The 20,523-nt window shown below is 47.6% G+C and overlaps 1 protein-coding gene across 1 annotated transcript in view; it reads right to left on the bottom strand.

Moving 5' to 3' along the window:
• LOC126537846 (uncharacterized) overlaps positions 1 to 20,523 on the bottom strand; it is an 80,690-nt gene that overhangs the window by 15,136 nt on the left and 45,031 nt on the right. Inside the window, exons 6-8 of the mRNA XM_050184920.3 lie at positions 18,078 to 18,456; positions 16,400 to 16,603; positions 5,847 to 5,933 (exon numbers count right to left, since the gene is read on the bottom strand). Coding sequence (XP_050040877.1) covers positions 5,847 to 5,933; positions 16,400 to 16,603; positions 18,078 to 18,456 — 670 coding nt within the window. The remainder of the gene's footprint in view (positions 1 to 5,846; positions 5,934 to 16,399; positions 16,604 to 18,077; positions 18,457 to 20,523) is intronic.

Genomic DNA, 20,523 nt, shown 5'->3' with positions numbered 1-20,523 from the left:
CGGTGGAAGCCGCTGACATAACCGAGCTCTGGATGCTCGTTCCTACTGGTGACACAGGTGGTGCGTCGATGGAGGAGTTTTTGACTGCAGACAGTGCTGCCTCGTTCTGCGATGAGGTCACCGACGAGGCGATCGCCAAAGATGTGCTGTCTCAACAGATGGCAAAGTTGAGCGACGATGGCGACGGCAGCAGCGACAGTGACAACAAGATTGACAGTGGCTCTTTGACCCCGACCATGATGTCCACGCAAAGTGCACTGTCGCTGATCGACTCCTTAATTGATTTTACGCATGCTAAAGGATTGCCGCCAGTGTTCGTGCAGCAGCTGGAATCCATGCACACCGCGGTTGTGAAGCTGAAGCTGCCGCAAAAGCATGTGCAGATTTCGGACTATTTCGGCACGCCTAACCCTTGACACGGTCACTGGCGCTAGAAATAAAGTTTGTTTTTCACAGCCTACTTTCTACATCATCTATTCTTTGGAGCAAGTAGCGAATTCGAGTTCGGAGCTGCAAAGATATGTTCCGCGCTTTTTTTTTATATGACTACAGTCCAGATATAGCGATCACTGGTTATAACGATTGTATTTTTCGTCTTTCTCGATATTTTATAAGTAGACTGTACTGTAGCGCGGAATATAGGTCGAGGTTTTTTCCAAAAAGTATTACTAAAAGGTCACCCCTTGACTTATATACCGGCCCTTGGCACAACATGAATAGTCGTCTGGCAACATGTAGGAGCGCAGACCTTTCGGCATCTGCATCTTTATCGCCTCCTTGGTGACCGAAGCGGCCCAACGTTAACGCGGCCTACGCAGTTGGAACGACGCCATCTTCCCTTTTTGTGCAGCAATCGTTCCTGGCGTTGCTAATTTCCCGACAACCCTCAAAATGAGTGTGAGCACTCGACGTCAGTTCACCGTGGCGTTTAAAAAGAAAGTCATCGAATATGCTGAAATGCATGGGAACATGTCTGCCCAGCGGCAATTTGGCGTCTCGGAAAAAAGCGTCCGGTACTGGCGAACGCAGAAAGTCAAGCTGTCTGCCTGCAACGCGCGGAAGACGTCCTTTTGCGGGACGTCTTCGCCACTGTGGCCACATGGGTGTTGCAGGCTTGGCGCTCGCTGCCCGACGATATGGTGGTGCGGGCATTCAAGAAGTGTTGCATTAGCAACTCCCTGGACGGCACCGAGCATGACATGCTGTGGGACGCAGCCAGCGAAAAGCAGTCGTCTTGGGACGAGAGTTCAGACAGCTCAGAAGAATGAGTAGGTGACGAGTCTGCCGGCACCACTAAATAAAACAAAGTTTGGTGCCTTATAATTTTTATGTTGACTTCTTTGCTTCAATGTAAGGGGGTTGACCTATATTCCGCATTATACGGTATGTCTCGTACGTACAAGACGTGCTCACTCTTTGCCGGAAAGTCGATGACAAAATGGCCGAGGTTGACAAAATCGGCCACGTACTCAAAGGGATTGCGGACGACGGCTTCAACTTGTTGGTCTTCAACAATGTGACCACCATCGACATCATTGCCAAGGAATGCCGCCACTTTCAGCTCGCCAAACACTGCCACGTCATTCAACAGTTCTCCCGGCTCCATAACACGGCTGTGACGTCGTCTTGCACCGACTTTACCGCTTCACCACCCTTAAATGAGCGCGTCACCTCTATTGTTTGCCGCGAGCTCGAGGCTACAAGTACTGCGCCGTTCCATCCATGCACACTTGACCCCACCATTGACCAAACAGCCCCAGCGATCTCTCTCATTCAGGCAGTTGTGCGACAAGAATTTGCCAACCTCAATTTTCCCGCTGCCTGCTCCGTCTCCAGACTTGACGCTTGACCGGTGCCGACACCTACGCCTCACAGCGATCGATATTCCCCTCCCAGATACCGCAACCCTACCGAGTGGAGAACTTTGGACGACAAGCCCATTTGCTTCCGTTGCCTCTGCATTGGCCACGTCGCTCGCCACTGCTGCACATCCGGGACGTCGCCGTATTCAAGCTTCTTTTCCCCACCTCCTTGCCCATATGCCAACCTGTGCCGTTACTCGCCGTATGCCTCCTACCTCAGGCGTATCCGTCGATGACAGTCGTCGTGCTCGCTCGCCGTCACCTTAGCACTGTTGGTCCCATCGCCCTAGCCACATTGCTATTCGTTGCCGACCAATTATGGACCCTCCCGGACGGAAAACTAGACCATGCAGCATCTGGGGGTAGTGCTGCATTATGTTCGTCACATAGAAATCCTCCATTGACGCCCCCAACACACCAGAACTTACTTGATGTTCACGTTGACGGTCTACCTTTGACGGCGTTAATAGATACTGGAGCCCAGGTGTCCACAATGAGTTGTAACCTCCGTCACCGACTGAGGAAGGTTCTCACGCCTCCTACTACTCGAGCCATACGCGTGGCCGCTGGTAGTAGCACTGTTGACGTCACTGGAAGTTGTACTTCCCGTATCAGTATCGCCGACTGCTACGTTCCTGTTCTTTTTACAGTGCTGACTAATTGTCCCCATGACCTAATCCTCGGACTCGACTTTCTTACGGCGCATTCAGCTTTGATCGACTGTTCTGCCGGTACCCTTTGACTCAAACTTCCTTTACTTGTGCATATTCCTGCCGAACAACTTTAGTATGACTGCCTTCGTCCGCTTGCCGCCTAAACCTTTGACTTTCGTCGATTTGCTATTATCTTTTCCTGTGCCCAATGGTGATTACATCGCCACAGCTGTTCCTGATGTCCTTTTGATTCGCAATATAACTGTACCCCACTCCGTCGTCACCGTCGCCGATAACCAGACATGCCTCCCCGTCGTCAATTTCGCCCTGACAAAGGAAGTTCTACCCAAAGGCATATCGGTTGCAATGCTGCGTGCTATAGGAGATGACCACGTCACGACGTTTTCAGTTGACGTCTGCTCAGGTTCTTCACCATGTCCACACGATGCTATTTACCCTGACGCAATATTTTGTCCCATGATTGTTGCGGAACTATTGCCTGGACAAGCAGCAGCTATATACCGCCTTTTGGGTTCCTACCACGATATCTTCAACCTCAACAATCGCGAATTGGGCCAGACTTCAATTGTTAAGCATCCCGTAAATATTGGTGATGCCAGTCCTATTCATCGCCGGCCATATCGAGTTTCTGCTTCTGAGCGTAAGGTTATTCAAGATGAAGTGAACAAGATGCTTGCCAAAGGTATTGTTGAGCCTTCGTCGAGCCCTTGGGTGTCGCCCGTAGTACTTGTTAAAAAGAAAGATGGCACATGGCGTTTCTGCGCAGATTATTGTCATCAAAACCGCATTACCAAGAAAGACATCTACCCCTTTCCTCGCATTGACGACGCCCTCGATTGTCTCCATGGTGCCAAATATTTTTCATCATAGACCTTCGGTCTGGTTATCATCAAATTTCTGTGGATGAAAAGAACCAAGAGAAGACCACGTTCGTCACCCCTGATGGCTTATATCAATTCAAAGTTATGTCGTTCGGTCTATGCAACGCCCCAGGAACGTTCGAACGTATGATGGACTCTTTGCTTCAAGGCTTCAAATGGTCAACATGCCTCTGCTACCTAGACAACGTTCTCATATTTTCACCTACATTTGAGACACACCTTGAGCGCTTATCAGATGTTCTTCAAGTCTTCCGCGAGACTGGGCTGCAATTAAATTCATCGAAGTGTCACTTCGGTTGTCGGCAGATTACAGTGCTGGGCCACTTCATCGACGCTTCCGGTATTCGACCAGACCCGGAGAAAATTCGTGCTGTCACGTCTTTTTCTGTACCTCAGTGTGTTAAAGATGTCCGAAATTTTGTAGGACTCTGCTCCTACTTCAGACGCTTCTTTAAAGACTTCGCAGCGATTGCCCGCCTGCTTACTGATGTTCTGAAGGACGTGCCATTTACATGGGGCCCCGCTCAAACTGTCGCATTTGGCCAGCTCACCAACATTCTTGCCACGCAACCTATACAGGCCCACTTTGAGCCGTTCTCTGCTACAGAGGTACGTACCGATGCCAATGGTCACGGTATTGGAGCCGTCTTAGCCCAGCACCAACAGGGTCAAGATCGTGTCAACTCGAAGAAAAAAAGTGGTACAGTAAAACCTTGTTAAACTGTACCCGCTGAAACAGTAGTTTCGGTTTAAAAGTAGTAAAGTCAATTCCCCGACTCAGCGGCCATTGAACATAATGTGTTTTGTATCTGCGTAAACCGCACCAGCTTATTGCGTACACATCGGTTAAAACGTAGCGTTTCCACTTTTCGTCGTGCAAACACGGCGGTGCATCGTCTCCATCGGGCGGCCCGGCAGAACAACAAGCCTCAGAGATTGGAACAACGGCCTCCAAGCACCCTGTGCGTTTGCGTGTGAAGCCACATCAACATCAACATCATTTTGACGCCGTGCCAGAGAATGTTGTGGCATCGTGCAAGCGAGGACTCGCGTCATGCCGAAGCTCAGATAAAAAAGACGCTGGGTGCTCAGCATAGAAGAAAAATTAGACATCGTCCGTGCTATCGAACGTAACACGAAAATAAGTCGGCGCTGGCACGGGATATGGATCTGCTGTTGACTACAGTGTGTGGCATTTGGAATGCGAAGAAGTTGCTCAGCAGCGCTGCTGCGACCACGAAGAGATGTCGGCTACGAGGTCCGACTTTTCGCCATCGTTGCTCTGTTGTTGCCGAAGTGTCGACTAGCAACAGTGATGAGGACGACACGGAAAGCAACAGCACAGGCGATTCAGGCCCGACAGTAGCAGAAGCTGCGCGTTCCGTCAACCTCATGAATGCAATCGTCGCGACGAGAACAGGGGCACGATAACGTAACTATTCCAAACGAAAAGTATTTCCGAACTCCGGCACCCGGCAATGAAAAAGGCGCCCTGGGACTTCTGCAGCACTACTGCGCGCGTGCACGGAGAATACTTAACGCCAACAAGGAATCTGCCATGCGCGTGTTTGCCGAGATGAGGGGGCTGGCTGAGAAGGTGGCATGCAGCTTCAGTAAGTTTGAGGCCGCTGTCTTCGTGCTAGGCCACCGCAGCGGCATCAAACGAAAATAACACTTTTGTCGCGCGAAGTGAATAAATACTGCATGTCTTCTTCCTCTTTAATCGCACTCTCTCTTAGTTCCATTTTCGACAGGTAAGTGGGCAATCTCATGCTATTTCGGTTAAACAGTACTACCGTTTATCACAAACTTTTTCCGAGCTCCGGCTAACTACGGTTTAACGAGGTTTCACTGTAGCTGCGGTCATAGTCATAGGTCATAGGTTTCGGAACAGCAGGTGATCTGAACTGGCCAAGCGTCGTTTTGAAAGAGCTGCAACACTGCATTTCTATCAGAAATTTACACTAGATAAGGAAAAGTGGTGGAAATAAAAATGAAGCCATTGAAAATCCGATTTTCAGACAAATATGGTGTCGAATCGTAACTGCCGATGCCAGCATCAGTAACGTCACTTTATGAGAACATTTAGGGCAAGTTCACAAATAAAGAATTACTGGTACAATGACTACGTTTCACAAGACTGTTGAATTTATTATAAATGGTTTCAACTGTATACGAACATGCTTGAATAAACTTGCTCGACGCAGGTACCCTTTGTTGCCATTTGGTTAAACTGTGCTTCACAAGGTGTCGCTACCAGAATTGTCGCTGCCGTACACCTCTTCTGCAGTTGACATACTTTTAGACAAGGTAAAGCTCTCTACTGCCAGCTGAAGGCTGCATGCAGATACGTTATGGGATTTTGGCAAGTTTTACCTATACACCGTGCATTGATAATACTGTGTGACAATGAAAACAACAATGCTCACCTGGTTGACCCAGGTGTCGTCTTGCAGGCAACGCTCGAGGATGATATGTGACTCGGTCACCTTCTGCTCCTCCTTCAAGCGCTCGATCTGCACATACATCACATGCCTACAGTCAGTACGAGTACTTGAAAATTCATGCATGCAGCTTACAGTCGCTGATGGATATTTTAGACTCCAAAAATTCTGACTTGATGGATATTCTGGACTTCACAAATGCACCGTCGGGGTTCTCATAGAGCCAATGCATTTTTGCTACCAATTTTTCGGACTAATTTAGGCTCCAAAGTTCAATTTTCTGGACTAAATCGCTTGTTGCAAGCCATGCTGCCTGTTTTCTGCTGGCTTGGCGAGGCTTAGCTTCCAGTGGCGCACTCTGTAGCCTCTAAGATAAACACACGCACGCTTTCAATAAAGTGCGCGCAACATCTTCTAGTCTCGGAGGTCATGCCCGCTCTTCCTTGGCCGACAAAATGCTCTAGGAGACGGCACTTTTTCTTTATTTTTATTTCAGTGGTGGAACAGCCATATCACCTTTCAGCGCAGGTCCTGGTGCAGGCAGAAAGCCGTTTTGGCGCAGGGTCCAATGCACGTGTGCTTACCATATATCATGCAAATATTAACTGATATAGTCGACATGTTGTGGAGACGGGTTTGCGCGAGGCTTATCCTGCAAGCCTGGTCAGGAGAGGATGCGATGCTCCTCCAAACCCACCACAATGCATAAAGAGCGCTACGGCCAGGTTCGTCGATACAGCGCAGAGAAGGCACCACAGACAGATTGTCAACGACGCGTGTTTATTAAAGGGAAGCTGAAACGGTTTTCAATTTCCATGAATTGCTGGAGTTGGGAAGAACAGACCTATTAAATTACGGTTCTGAAATTTTTTTTTTGCATTGTCAATATAAGGGGCAGAAATCGCTTTCTAAATCCCCCCCCCCCCCCTTGCGGACACGCCCCCGTCGCTTCCCGGAGCGCCGGGTGAGGAGGCAGCCGGAGGAGAGAACCGGCGAGAGTGACGTCATTCCCGGGGACCGTACTGCCGGACTGGCGTGCTGGCATGTGCTAGCATGTTTCCGTCCCGCGCTTTACTAAACGACGCTACGGGAGATCTGCCGCTGCTCACATTTGTTTTCTTTTGCGATTTTCGTGAACTGTGCTTCCTTTCTGTGCTGCGTGATGTCCTACAGCCAAGGGCGCCCAACATGCCCTCGTTCTGTGCAGCATTCGGCTGTGCAAACACAGGCGGGCGAGAAGATGTGGTGTTTCACATGTTCCCGAAGGACAAGAAACTTGCAGCGCAGTGGGTCCGTGCGGTGAGGAGAGATAATTTCTTGCCGACGAAATCAATTGTGCTGTGTTCGGACCATTTCCGCGACAGTGATTATCATCGAAGCTTGACAACGATGCAGGCAATCGGTATTCCAATTAAATCGGCGCGACTGAAGGCCGGCGTTGTTCCGTCTATATTCTCCCACAAGAGAAACACCTCGCCACTTCCAAGAGTGGCCTTCGCCAAGAGGAGAAAGGGTGACGTAAGGGTTTTAGTGTGCACACGGGCAATTTTTTAAATTGATGATCACCTGAATGTCGAACAAACGGCCTTACAGTGGCCTATGACGAAGCGAGGTGGCGGCACAGCCGGGAATATGCACACGCGTGCAAAGTGCTAGCCGTTTTCATCCTGTTCTTCCACTCCGCTTTGTCACGGAACACTGTACTACGGCTGTTTGTTCGGCGCTGTTTTGGTATGGTGAAATAACTCGCCGGGGGTACGCTTGCACATTCAGTGACATTTGCTATTCGTCCTGCCACGCGGTGCCCGCAGGTTTAGCTGATCAGCATTCGTGTTCAAATCGCACGACATAACGCGTTACGGTAATATTTTCATGCTCGCATTAGAGTAGTTGAACTCGTCGTGTAAAAACTTCGTTCCGTAGATTTCGCACTCACAGCTTGCTGCCAGCAGCGAAATGCCGCAAAAGCGAGCGTCGGCACAGCCGCGTTCGTGGCAAGGTGAACGGGCTCAAATATTGAAGTAACGTTGTGAGGTATTGAACTTGTCAGCGTTCGACGTGGTCTAGCCCAATACAGGCATCGCTGCTGGACAAAAAATGTTTTCTTGCCTTTAACTACCTATGCATCACGCATGCAAAATTATTATTTGAAAGTAAATATAATACATCACTCATTACTTTCTTATTACGCTAATTGATTTGAATTACATTACCAATTACCGCTTTCAAAAAAGTAATGGTATTACTTTACGATTGCTTCCAAAAAGTTTTTATGCACACAAGAAGCAAAAAGCAAAGTATAAAGGGACGCCATCCTTTCTTCAAGGTAACATACACTTGCCAACATTTCATGCCCTCCCCACCCCATGTGCCTCCACGACACCTCACGTCACTACCAACGTTCTGGCGCCGTACACAGCTTACTGGTGCATATGTAACGCAATTATTAATAACTTTAGCCATGAAATTACAGACACCAAATAATTCACATTACTAAATCACTAGACAACTAATCCATCACGTAAATTACTGAAAAAGTATTTCAATTACTGTAAGTAATACAACTGTTGTCATGTTTGCTGATATGCATGATATGCTGAAATTCCTGACATCCATGCCTTGCACTCTTTCAGATTCTACCAGAGCACCTTGAGAACCGAGCCCCTGATGAACCTGTTCCACTACCATCACCAATCGAAGAGTTTGAAGCAGCCATTGTGACACAGGCAGATAATGTTGAAGAGTTTGAAGTAGCCAAACGCGACACTTATGTTCGCGATCGTGTATCAATACGCAAAAAACCACGTAACTTTAGACAAGCAGTGGCAAGGGGCATGACATCGCGGAATTGCACCCGTATTTACAATCTAATGAGATGTTAATGCTTCGGCATTCTTCCAGCAGCATGTTCCCAGTGACACTTTAGCGCGTTCTCCTGTGATTGGAACGTGCAGCTACATGAAAAGACATATGTGCCAACTAAGATTTCCAACGCGCGAGAAGGTGCACACATCGCTCTCGCTGTTGGCACACTCAACATCGTCGTTGCCCCTGTTGCCGCCATCGTTTTCTGTATCGGCTGTCGGTTTGAACATGTATGGCGAAAATACAAGTTCTCCGAGACAGCGAGAACATCCCATAATGCTTACAACTCAGCTGTGAAGCCAGAACAGAACAGCATGCTACGCCATAGAGAAAGGCTACGCTCTAAAACGGCGGCGCCGACCAGCGATCCCCGTGAATGACGTCAAAGCCGTCCCGACCAATCACGAGCAACAGCGGCGTTCGCGCGATGCCCTGAGGCGCTGGTGCGTGTTTTCTTGCAAAAAACAGCCGCTTGCGTTTGTTTCCGCCCTTTTTAAACGCGATATTCGCGTTCAGTGGACTCAAAACTTTATAATGCCGCAGGGAACTCATTTTTTTTCGAAAAGTGTTTCAGCTTCCCTTTAACCCAGGATGCAACACAGTGTGACAGTCACGGCTTGTGGGCAAAGGATCACTGCAAGACCGATTCGAGTATGTGCGCCAGCACTGAACATGATATCATGCAATATACTCATGCCATGCCAAGCACATTAGGGAATTTTGGAATAGGGATGCAAAAGGTTTGCAGCAACAACAACGACGACAACAACAACGATGACAACAACAACAACGACAGTACCAGAATGCATTCGTGAGATGCAAATACGGTTTTGCGATTGTGTCGGCGACGCTATGTCACCGAAATAGCGCGACACAAATTCAACGCAAAAGTACTGCATCAACAAACATGGAGGCACCCATTGAAGTGGCGGCTCTCGCCGTGTACCACATTCGCTAATACCATTCTTAACTATGCACCACGTGCGATTCTGATCGCAGCGTCTCTTTTGCGAAGCCCAGCTATCACCCATAAACATGGGAAAAGCTTAATCCTAGAACGTGACATCCTTCTTCAGCAAACTTTGACGTACCACGTGGGATCGATGAACGCCGAAATAAAGCGCAAGCAAGAAAGTACAGCGGCGCTACATTGTATACATCCATTGGAGGAAAATGTGCGAATGACGAGCCAGACGACTCCAACGGGCTCATAGAGTTTCTCCCTAAGAGTGGAAAACTCTTCGGACGGGCCTATGCATTTTTCTATGATGATGATGATGATAGAGAGGTGTTGGTTTTGATTGCAGTTTTGCTAGCTGCGAAGCATCGATGGAAGGAGGGTTTTGCTTTTATGCATGCTTTGGGGCAGGCTCGGCAAAATTTTCAACTAAAATGACGATTTGGTGCAGGATGGCGCAAAAGCTCGCTCTCGGCGCAGCTATTCCACCGCTGCTTTTTTTCGGCCAGCACAATTACCATAATCACTTAATGTGAGATCCATGTCTATGAATTTATTTATTTTAAAGTTTCGGTTGCTATTTGCACGTGGTGTGTCCACAGAGCAGTTGTGCCTCGGAGACGATGTCACATTTTTGTGTGTGTTTGTGCGGCTTCGCATTTGTGCGATTGGCATCACTTTCGTGTGCCTTCACGAAAGCCAAGCGGTGCGAAGAAACGTGGCTCGTTTCTACTATCGCTAGGGCGATTTGCTGCAATAGACATCACCAATGCGGTGATGCTCTTATCAGACTGTATACGGTGACGACGTCACTCCTGCACAAATCCAAGCAAATCCGATTGCCCCCAAGCGTAGTATGAGGCAGGGCATTATTGAGATTTTTTTTAAGCCACTCTAAGTCGAATAATCTTTTTTTTTTTGCCAAATGAGTGTTTCGGTTCCTGCGAGGTCCAGAAAATCGGTTGACGACTGTACACACAGAATTCTGCATTGTCACCAAATATACGCAGTAAACCTCTGTTAGCAGAATTTCCTCCCGAGTCCGATCTTGCCATACAGTTCAGACAAGCAGTAATGCATTTGAATGAGCTGTGCCTCCTGTGATGTTTATGTGGTGGTAGCAGCGCAGAAGCATAATAATGAAAAATACTAAAAATTACGCAGATCGAGTTTAACTAAAGCTTAGCTTCAGTAAAGAGGTTAAATAAATGTTACAGTACAACTAACGGTGATGTGTATATTTGTGTTTACTTCCAACCTGTGCAATGTGTAATCACATGCAATGTATGTTTATGCACTGCAAAGATCGCAACTTCTAGTTACCATGTGTCACACAGGCTAATATGTGTGAAAATATTTAAAGCGTCTACACCTGTTGTGTCACAGTGGCACATGTCGAATGACTACACAACATAAAATCAAGTAAATCAAAGAAGCTGGTGTGTTCAGCAGACTTACTTTAATTAGACTCCGGTTAATTAGATCCCGACCAAGGGCTCTGGCTGGCACCCATGAATCTCTATAGGACCAAACATACGTTATTTAAATCCTAAAATTGGCTTTTTCCAGATAACTTGAACATGATGAGTCAGCACACAAGTGCCTGACCATTATGGTAACCCCAATAGCGACCCTTTTAGTGGCAGCGTGTGCGTCGGGGGAGGTTGGGGAGTGAATGCTATTAAAACATGTTGTCCCTTGTTGCAAACACTTATTTGTGGCCTAATCTAGGAAGAATTTCATGATATAACAAATGCTCGTGATGCCTGCATGATGCCATGCATATTTGCCCGATTCTAACTCACTTTTGTTTTTGTTTCGAGAAAATTGGGCCGAAAATTGCCTGCGTGGTGTAATCAGACACGGAACCAAAACAGCCTTCGTGGCGTTTGCATGCCTTAACGCATAACAATGATCTATTGCAGTGAAGCTGGCTTTTAAAACTGGCCGCCATGACGCAACACATATTAGCAGCGAGGAATTGGAGTGGCGCCCTCTCGTGAGTAACATTACAGTCGCTGCATACTCCGGCTCGCTTAGCTGCCGTGCGTGCTCGTTAGCTATGTGCGTGCTCCAAATAGTGGGCACGCCAGCCGTTCTTCCTCAAAGATAGTTTGGCTGCTTTCTGCTGTCACACTTAAACTGCAGTGTTTTTCAAAACTGCCTGAATAGTGAAAATTTGCTGCTAGGGTATTGTAAGCTCTGTAGCGTTGCATGGGTCTACTGCTTTCGCAATGCAGAGGTCTGCCTTATCTGTCCATAAGTTTCACATTAAAAAATTGGCAGAACCAGCCTCCCAATGTAAGTTGACAGTTATGCATTTTAATGCAGAGGTGCACCATGTTAAATTTAATGTAACAATGTCTTCAAATTCTGCATGGTAAATTTTCTATGATGCTTCACTCCAAACATGACATTCATTAAGTGTTTAGTTATGGCAGACATTTCCTTTTAAATGGAACAGCAATCTTGGTATTTGGCATCAACTTTATATTAAATCACCATGTTAGAAAAGGTACTGCCAGCAAAGCCTTCCTCAAACTTCTTGTTGCTCTGGTGAGTTCTACCCAAATGTGGGCACCGTAATAATGTGTAAGAGGAAGAGCCACAAGACGGTGCCAGCCACTTCACGTCCGTGTTGCCCACCATCGTGCTGAGTGTGAGGAGAGAGAAAAAAGAAAAAGCGAGACGCAAAGCAGCGCCTGCCCTCGCCCCCTTCTCGGCAAATGTGGGAACACGCGTGGAAATAGAAGATGACGCTGACAAAGTGCAAGGTCGTGTCGCTTGAGACGAAGCTGCAAATTTTGCAAGGCTCAAAGTATGAACTCTTGCAGGAGCACCGCTGTCATGACGGCTGCAACCAGGGGCCATGCTGATCAACGGAAAAGGCGGGCTTCACGCACCAGGGCGAAATCCTCCACGATAGTGGAACCAACATGGTGGAAATACAGTAAAACCTCGTTAAACCGTACCCGCTTAAACAGTAGTTTCATTTTGAAAGTAGTAAAGTCCAATCCCCGACTCAGCAGCCATGAAACATAATGCGTTTTGTATCCGCATAAACCGTACCAGCTTATTGCATACATATCAGTTAAGACGTAGTGTTCCCACTTTTCGTCGCGCAAACACGGCGGTGCGTCGTCTCCATCGGCCCAGCAGAACAACAAGCCTCAGAGATCAGCGCAACGGCCTCCAAGCGCCCTGTGCATTTGCCCGTGAAGCCACATCAACATCAACATCATTTGGGCGCCGTGCCAGAGAGCGTTGTCAGTTGGTTCTTTATTCTATGGTGTTGTGGCTTCGTGTAAGCGAGAACTCGCGTCATGCCGAAACTCGGTTAAAAAAGACACCAGATGCTTAGCATAGAAGAAAAATTAGATATCGTTCGTGCTGTCGAACGTGACACGAAGAAGTCGGCGCTGGCACACGACAGGGATCTGCTGTTGACTACAGTGTGTGGCATTTGGAATGTGAAGGAGTTGCTCGGCAGCACTGCTGCAACGGTGAAGAGATGCCGGCTACGAGGTTCGACTTTTTGCCATCGTTGCCTCTGTTGTTGCCGAAGTGTCGACTAGAGACAGTGATGAGGACGACATGGAAAGCGACATCATGGGCGATTCAGGCCCGACAGTGGCAGAAGCTGCTCATTACGTCAGCCTCATGAATGCAATCGCCGTGACGAGAACAGCACCACGAATTAAAAGGTGCCCCGCGACTCCTGCAACGCTACCGCACCTGTGCACGGAGGATATGCAACGCCAACGAGGAATCTGCCATGCGAGTGTTTGCCGAGGGGGCTGGCTGAAAAGCTGGCTCATCGCTTCAGCAAGTTTGAGGCCGCTGTCGTCGCTGCTAGGCCGCCGCGGCATCAAACGGAAATAACACGTTTGTCGCGTGAAGTAAATAAATACTGCATGGTTTTTCCCCTATCATCGCACTCTCTCCAAGTTCCGTTTTTGACAGGTATGTGGGCGATCTCATACTATTTTGGTTAAGCAGTACTACTGTTTAGTACGTACTTTTTCCGAGCTCTGGCCAACTACGGTTTAACAAGGTTTCACTGTAGTTGACATTGCCGAGCTCTAGGAGCATGTCGCTACTGACGATGAAACAGGTGGTGCTCCGATGGAGGACTTTCTGAGTGCAGATAGTACTGCCTCGTTATGCGAAGAGATCTTCTACGGGGCAATCGCTGTCGCGACAGATGGCGGCGTTGTGCGACAAGATTGACAATGACCTGACTTTGACATCGACCCCGATGTCCCCACGAAGTGCGCTGTCATCAATTGAGTTGCTTATTGATTTCATGCGTGCCAAATTCTTGCCGCTAGTATTTGCGCAGCAGTTGGACGCCACAGTTGTGAACCTGAAACTCTCGCAAAAGCAAGTGCTATTTCAGCGTGCCTAACACTTCATATGTTGTTTAGAAGTATAAATAAACATTTATCTTTAAGTCTACTTTATACAATGTCTACCTTATAGCGCAAGTGGGAAATTTTGTTTTGTAGCTACAAAGGTATGTTTGGTAGCTTTTTTTTTAGGGCAGTCCACATATAGCGATGATCGGTTGTAATGATGGGATTTTTGTTCTTGGTATTGTTATCAGTGGACTGCACTGTATATGCCTGCTGCAGGACGGAGAGTTTACCTGCTCACAAAACAGAAATGCTGACCAGACATGGACGAACTCCGACATGCCAATGAGCAGGACGGTCGACGAAAGAGGCATGCACACAGCATGCTTAGCATGCTTGTTAAAACAGGTGCCGAAAAGCAGCGCTTCTACTTGATGCCTGTGATAATAGCAGACGGCTGGAAGCAGCTGCGAGGATAAGGAGAGAAGTGCAATAAAAATGCCGTTACTGTATGTAAATAGTATACATGTATTTTTGCTGCGAAGATGTGTTATCTAATGGATTTTAAAATCATTACCGTCTCATGGTTTCAATTTTCACTGTATCGAGAAGTTGCCATAAAATTTCACCACATAATAAATGCACCTCCAAACTTTGCTTCGGTTTTTCGGGGAAACAAGTGCATTCATTATGCGAGTTTCTTCGCCACCAAGAAAACAGACTCCCTTATCTTGCGCAAATCCCGTCCTCATCACCATCAGGCAGCAGCAAAGACCCAGCAACAAAAGAAACTCGAGATAACCAGGCAGACCTTGAAATGTTGGCCTCGGAAGGCGCTAAGTACACTGCTCGCTGCTGACAGAATGGGCACGAAAAAGTGCGGCAGTGATTCAAATTGGAGTTAGCCAATAAGAGTGCTCCCTGCAGGCCATGTGACTGCCTAACGAACTACGATGCTAGTTTTCCCTTTCGTGCTCGCTTTTGCTACTTTTATTTCTGCAGAAAGAAATACAGTGCTGCAGCTATTGGAATCTATCTATCTATCTCTCGTGTCTGCAGCGTTACTGCAGTGTCAACAGTAAGCCACACGTGATCAGCGGCTCAATAGCACCTCCCAAAGCCCGATTTTCTTCTCAAATTCAAAAACAACACACTAAAAAAGCATTTTTCTCAAATTCTGCAGCATACTTCTAAATATTTCGCCATAACAGAAGGTCTTAGGATTGCGAGAAAGGAAATTTAAAAATAGGAAATTTTGAGCAAGTAGGCCATTTTATAGTCGTGCCCTCCCTTAATTTCCCTGTTTCCTTTTTTTTGCTGTTGGTTGATACAAAGTTCTCTGCCGTCCCAAAATTGGTATTACTGAGATTCTATTATGATGCCAGATTTTTAGCCGAAAGAGAATCAGAGGATAAAAGACAACAAAGAGGAAGAAGGAAGGTGATAAAAGATGCAAAGTTGTGCACCGAAATCTCGGAGGCAGCAGGCCATGATTCTCCTAGTGCGTGCTAGGTGGCACCACAATACGTATGTCAAGCCAGAGCAAATATACAAGCTTCACCGAGGAACACAATATGAGGGTCTTGCTAAAACAAGTTCATCAACATGCACATGAATGGGTGTATGATGATCAAGACCATGCATGCCAGTGGCTTTATGTGCCAGAAAGAGCTGAGCTTGCGATTGCTAGATCTTTCAGCTAGTTTAATGCGAAAGGGCCTTTAACTCTATTTGTGCCGGCAATTTCATAGAAATTGTCTGTCTATGAAAGGTCTATGTAAATGCCGTATACAAAGAACTGTGCAGAAATCATTGAAGATGACTGTTAATGTAAGCAAATAGCTGAGTGCTTCTAGAAAGCAATTCGCTTTACTAAAGGACTGATATATAAGCATAGAAGGGCTGATATATATAAAGCATGCACTTGTTGCAGTCAGGATAATTAGATAGCACTTGTCATTCCACTGCAAAATTTCATGGAGAACCTAGCAATTAACCAGCACATCTGTATCGATGCTGGAGCTCAATCCTGCAGCCACACAGGAAAAGAGGTGGTGGGAGAGTGGGAGGGCTGTCCTTCCAGAGTGCGCCACCCCAGCATCTAAACTTTTGGACAGCCCTAAAGCCCTGGCGCACCGCACAAGCATCTCAAAGGTGCTGTAATAGATGGCACTTGGCAAGGAACGTGCCCCACAACTCGGTTGCTTGAGAGAATGCTCCCCTTGCACGGGCATCTTTGCATTGGCGGTGAAAGTCCAACTACCGTGAAAGCAAGCGAAACAGGCAAAGCTACCCGTTTCAATAGTTTACCTGTCCTGGCTTGTACATCCAGAATTGTAGAAAGACCCTCCCCTGCTCACCTTCTCCCTGCATCGATTGAAGGTGTGGTACTTGTAGTGGTACAGCTGACTGTAGGTAGGAAGGTGACTCGCACAGGAGGTGCACAACTGGAAGCTACGCGCCTCGGGCCTGTCCTCACAGCGGGGCTCCAAGGAGAGGTCCATCTTGTCGTAGGGCTCGCCAGAGAACTCGGCCAATCGCGAGGCTGTGCCTTCCCCACATCCCTGCGGCAGCCAGGTAAGTCACACTCAGTTTGTGTGGGCACACACCGGAGTCTGCACCTCGCAGACTCGAGAGAGCAAGAAAACATGAAACTGCTCTCTGCAAGCGACTCTGACATAACAGAAGAGCGTGCCCAGCGCGCGTGCACTAGATGCGCAGCCGGGCACGACACACAGGAGAGTTCAAGTGAAAAAAGGGCGGCCGGCGTTTAGTCGATTCAGTGGGCATAGTCGGGCGTAGTGTTGAATTCTCTTTTGTTGCTCGCTTTTCTGCCTGTCTGGTTTCACTGTGTGCGATGGGCCTGTAGTTCGAGTAATAGGCCTGCTGGAGGATAGAGAGTTTATCTGCTCACAAAATGGAAACGCTTATCAGACACAGAACACTTTGACATGTTGATGAAAAAAGAATGCACACAGTGCTTGGTGTGCTTGTCAAAAACAGGTGCCAAAAATGCAGTGCTGGAACGTGATGCTTGTGATGACGGCAGACAGCCAGAAGTGGCTGCAAGGATGCAGAGTGAAGTGCAATAAAAACACCGTTATGGTTTGCAAATGATGCACCTGTATGTTTTACTGCAATGGTAAGTTATCTAATGCATTTTTCAAATCATTACTGTCTTAAGTTTCAATTTTTGCCGGTTCGAAAAAGTTTCCATAAAGTTTACCCTGCATAATAAACACACTCCTCAACTTTGCTTTTGTTTTTCAGGAAAAGAAGTGCGTTCATTACGAGAGTATATACAGTATTCCATGTGTACTTAGAAGCCCGGATACAACCAACACCTTCATTACAAAAAGTATGTTCGCTGTATTAGGAGCTCATTACAGTTGTACTTGCTCTCAAAACAACCAATACAGAGCACAACAAGGCACAGAAGAGATGTCTTATATCTGTAAACAACATGCACTACATTTACTGGCAGAAATTTGCGATTTAGCTGTGTTTAAGTAGTTTCCAACTGACATGATCCTTTCCACATTTGTCAAGCTGTCGATGTGATTGTGAATAAAGCCCGTGGCATATACAGAAAGCTTAGGTTAACTATGAGGCTCAAGGCAGTCAGTGTTGAGACCACCAAGGCCATGCTCCTCCCTGCTTGTTGAGATGCTGCCACGCATCAGTTCATTGCAACTGAACTGACCAGTGTGTGGAGTGATCATAAACAAACTGGCCTCTCATAGATTTCTTGCGAAATATTTCAGTTGTTGAGAAACTGTTCATAGTAGCTGAATGTTCACTCTAAGTGGGATCATTATACGTGCGCTCGAGTGTTGTTCACGGTGCAAGATCCCGACAACGGCTTGCCTCCTGCCGTCTCCTGCCAACTAGGCCTAGCGAGCGTCACTTGGCCATAGGCGGCAACCAAAGTACTGCAATTTTGATGAGCCTCATTAATTTGTTGTGGCAGGATTTAGCTGTAGCAGGCAGGGTAAAAACCATCCCTTTCTGCATTCAACGCATCTAAAAGGGACCCACCTCACACGGCTTCTCGACTATCTCCTTCTTCACCACAGTTTCGTCCCCCGCTGGGCTTTGGGTCTCGTTCTTAATGGCCACCGCAGCCTTCTGACCGGGAGGAAGGTCGGTGACACGTAGGTCAGAGTATGCAGCGATGGCCGCCATCAGATCGGGCCTCCACAAGCCGTTGCGAATCTGGGCGCTGCGGCGCTCATTCTCGCCGTCTACCGTCTGCAGGTTGGCGAGGAAATACTCGTCATTCTCGCGGCGCACCTCGGCCAGGAAGTTAGGGTCCAGCACGTGGCTCAGCAGCGTCTGCAGGTACACCTCAAACTTCTCCTCCAGGTTGGGCTGCTGGTCCCCACATGCCGTGGGCCTGGCTTCCATACCACCATTCCTGGCACAGAGACAACAGAACATTTCACAATCCAATCCAATCCAGGGTGATCGGCCCTGAACAGACAGTCTAACCCGCATATATTAAACTACCGTGCTTATTCGAATCTAGGCAGATAGGTTCTTTCAAATAATCATATGCCCAACTCTTGGGTCAGCTTAGATTCGAAGATTTAAAAAAAGAAAACATGCCAGTTTCTAACTGAAAATGATAAATATTGTGTATAGTTAGCACCATCTGGAAAAGTCAGTATCGCAGCCGCTACTAGTCGTGCCAATAGCCAACTGAAGTACACAAATGACGTTGCTGTTTTGACCTGTGTCATACCGGCATGCGGCATGGCGTTATCATAATGGCACCAAACAGGCGATTACACCATAGTGCCGCATTCAAACAAGTTGTGCTAGCTGCAGAGGCAGGTACTTCGGCATCGTTGAGAAATGTGTTCGTCGTTAGAGGAGGGCAACGGGAGACACTTTTTGTGTGCCGCAACAAGGAGATGACAGCTATAAGAAAGACAAGGTGCATTTATAATCCGACGTTATACGCACGCAGGTGAGCATTGCGACGCCAGGCGTGTTGGAGCGTGATGGCAGCGTCCGGTTACGTCGGCTGTGCCAGCGCATCAAACCACCGGTTGAACTATAGACGCTGTTGCTCTTTCTAACGTGATGTAACGTGGGCCTTAAAATTAAGGCGAAGGTCCAGGCTTGTTTCATGACCATGTCGCACTTCACTGGCAGGGACCGATCACGCATTTCAGCGACGTATGCCGCAAGCTTAGCCTAGAGCTCCGGAAAGCGTCCAGACTTCGGCACGTGGGAAATTTCTCACTTGCTGTCACAGGTGAAAATTTCGCTTCGCTGCAGTTGCCACTCTCGCACCACCCGTTTGTGATTTGTTTCTTCGGCGTAAATGATGGCAACCCTCTTGAAAGCTGCTGTGAACGAGTGCCGAACGATTAGTGGGCCTGGAGCACTCATGACAACTGGGGAAGCGTAGAAGTAGCACGTAACCGGCAGTCAAGTGGAACGCGTCAAACCAATGCCAATGCCTTTCAACAGAGAAAGTAATCCGCGAGCGGTGTCTGCTTTTCCATGAACTACCGATATTCCCCGCGAGCACCGCCGTTCTGAGGGTGCCGCCGCAAATGGGAACAGCGGCGCTTCTCAACTATCGACACCCCCCCATGAGTGTTGCATGCACTGTAAAACTCTCAAAAATGTTGAAAATGTCCTTCCGAAAAGCGAACAAACATGCGGGATAGCGAAAAGATACGGGTAGGGCCATAGAGCAAACATAAAATTGTAACTACGCTGTAGCTCCCGTTGGTCTCGCTTTTTTTGGCGGGGCCATGTTTTGGTTTCGATTGTAAGTCGACCCCCCAACTTCACACTCAAATTAAAAAAAAAGCGGTCGACATACAATCGTGTAAATACGGTAAGAAACTGAGAAAACGTGCCCAACGACCGCTGTTCGTAAACGGACTTCCGGATAGCGCATTCCCGTTCCAACAGGCCAGTGACGTCATAGCGTGACGCGTTCCGGAACTTCTGAAGCACTCCGGCTAGCACTACAGGAGCGCGTCCGCTGCAGGTTTCGTACCCGATACGTACACGATAGATGGCGCAGCGGCACGTTCTGCTCCACGTATTGAAGCGCGCCGGGAAAATTTGAGCATTAAAGGGCGCATGCAAATTGCTGTAAGCCCGGCTAAAGTTCTCGTCTGCCTGTCAAGGAGGCTCCTGGTATGTGCGTGCGATGCGCGAGGACTTCGTTAAATTGGAAGTACAGTATAAATTGACCTCGTTAAATCGCGAAAAAAATACATGGTTTTCAATGGGGCAGAGATTGGGAAAAATAAAAAGTGCATTATTTCGAGAATTTCGTTAAATTGAGGTTCGTTATATCGAGGTTCGGCTGTAACACTTTTGTCGCGTGAAGTGAATAAATACGGCATGTTTCTTTCCGCTTTCATCACACTCTCTCTGAGTTCTGTTTTCGACAGGTAAGTGGGCGATCTCATGCTATTCGGTTAAACAGTACTACAGTTTAGTACATACTTTT

This window comes from Dermacentor andersoni, chromosome 4 (genome assembly GCF_023375885.2).
Source record: "Dermacentor andersoni chromosome 4, qqDerAnde1_hic_scaffold, whole genome shotgun sequence".
NCBI lineage: Eukaryota > Metazoa > Arthropoda > Arachnida > Ixodida > Ixodidae > Dermacentor > Dermacentor andersoni.
The sequence above is the reverse complement of the archived record's forward strand: the minus strand, read 5'-3'. Positions and strand labels throughout refer to the sequence as shown.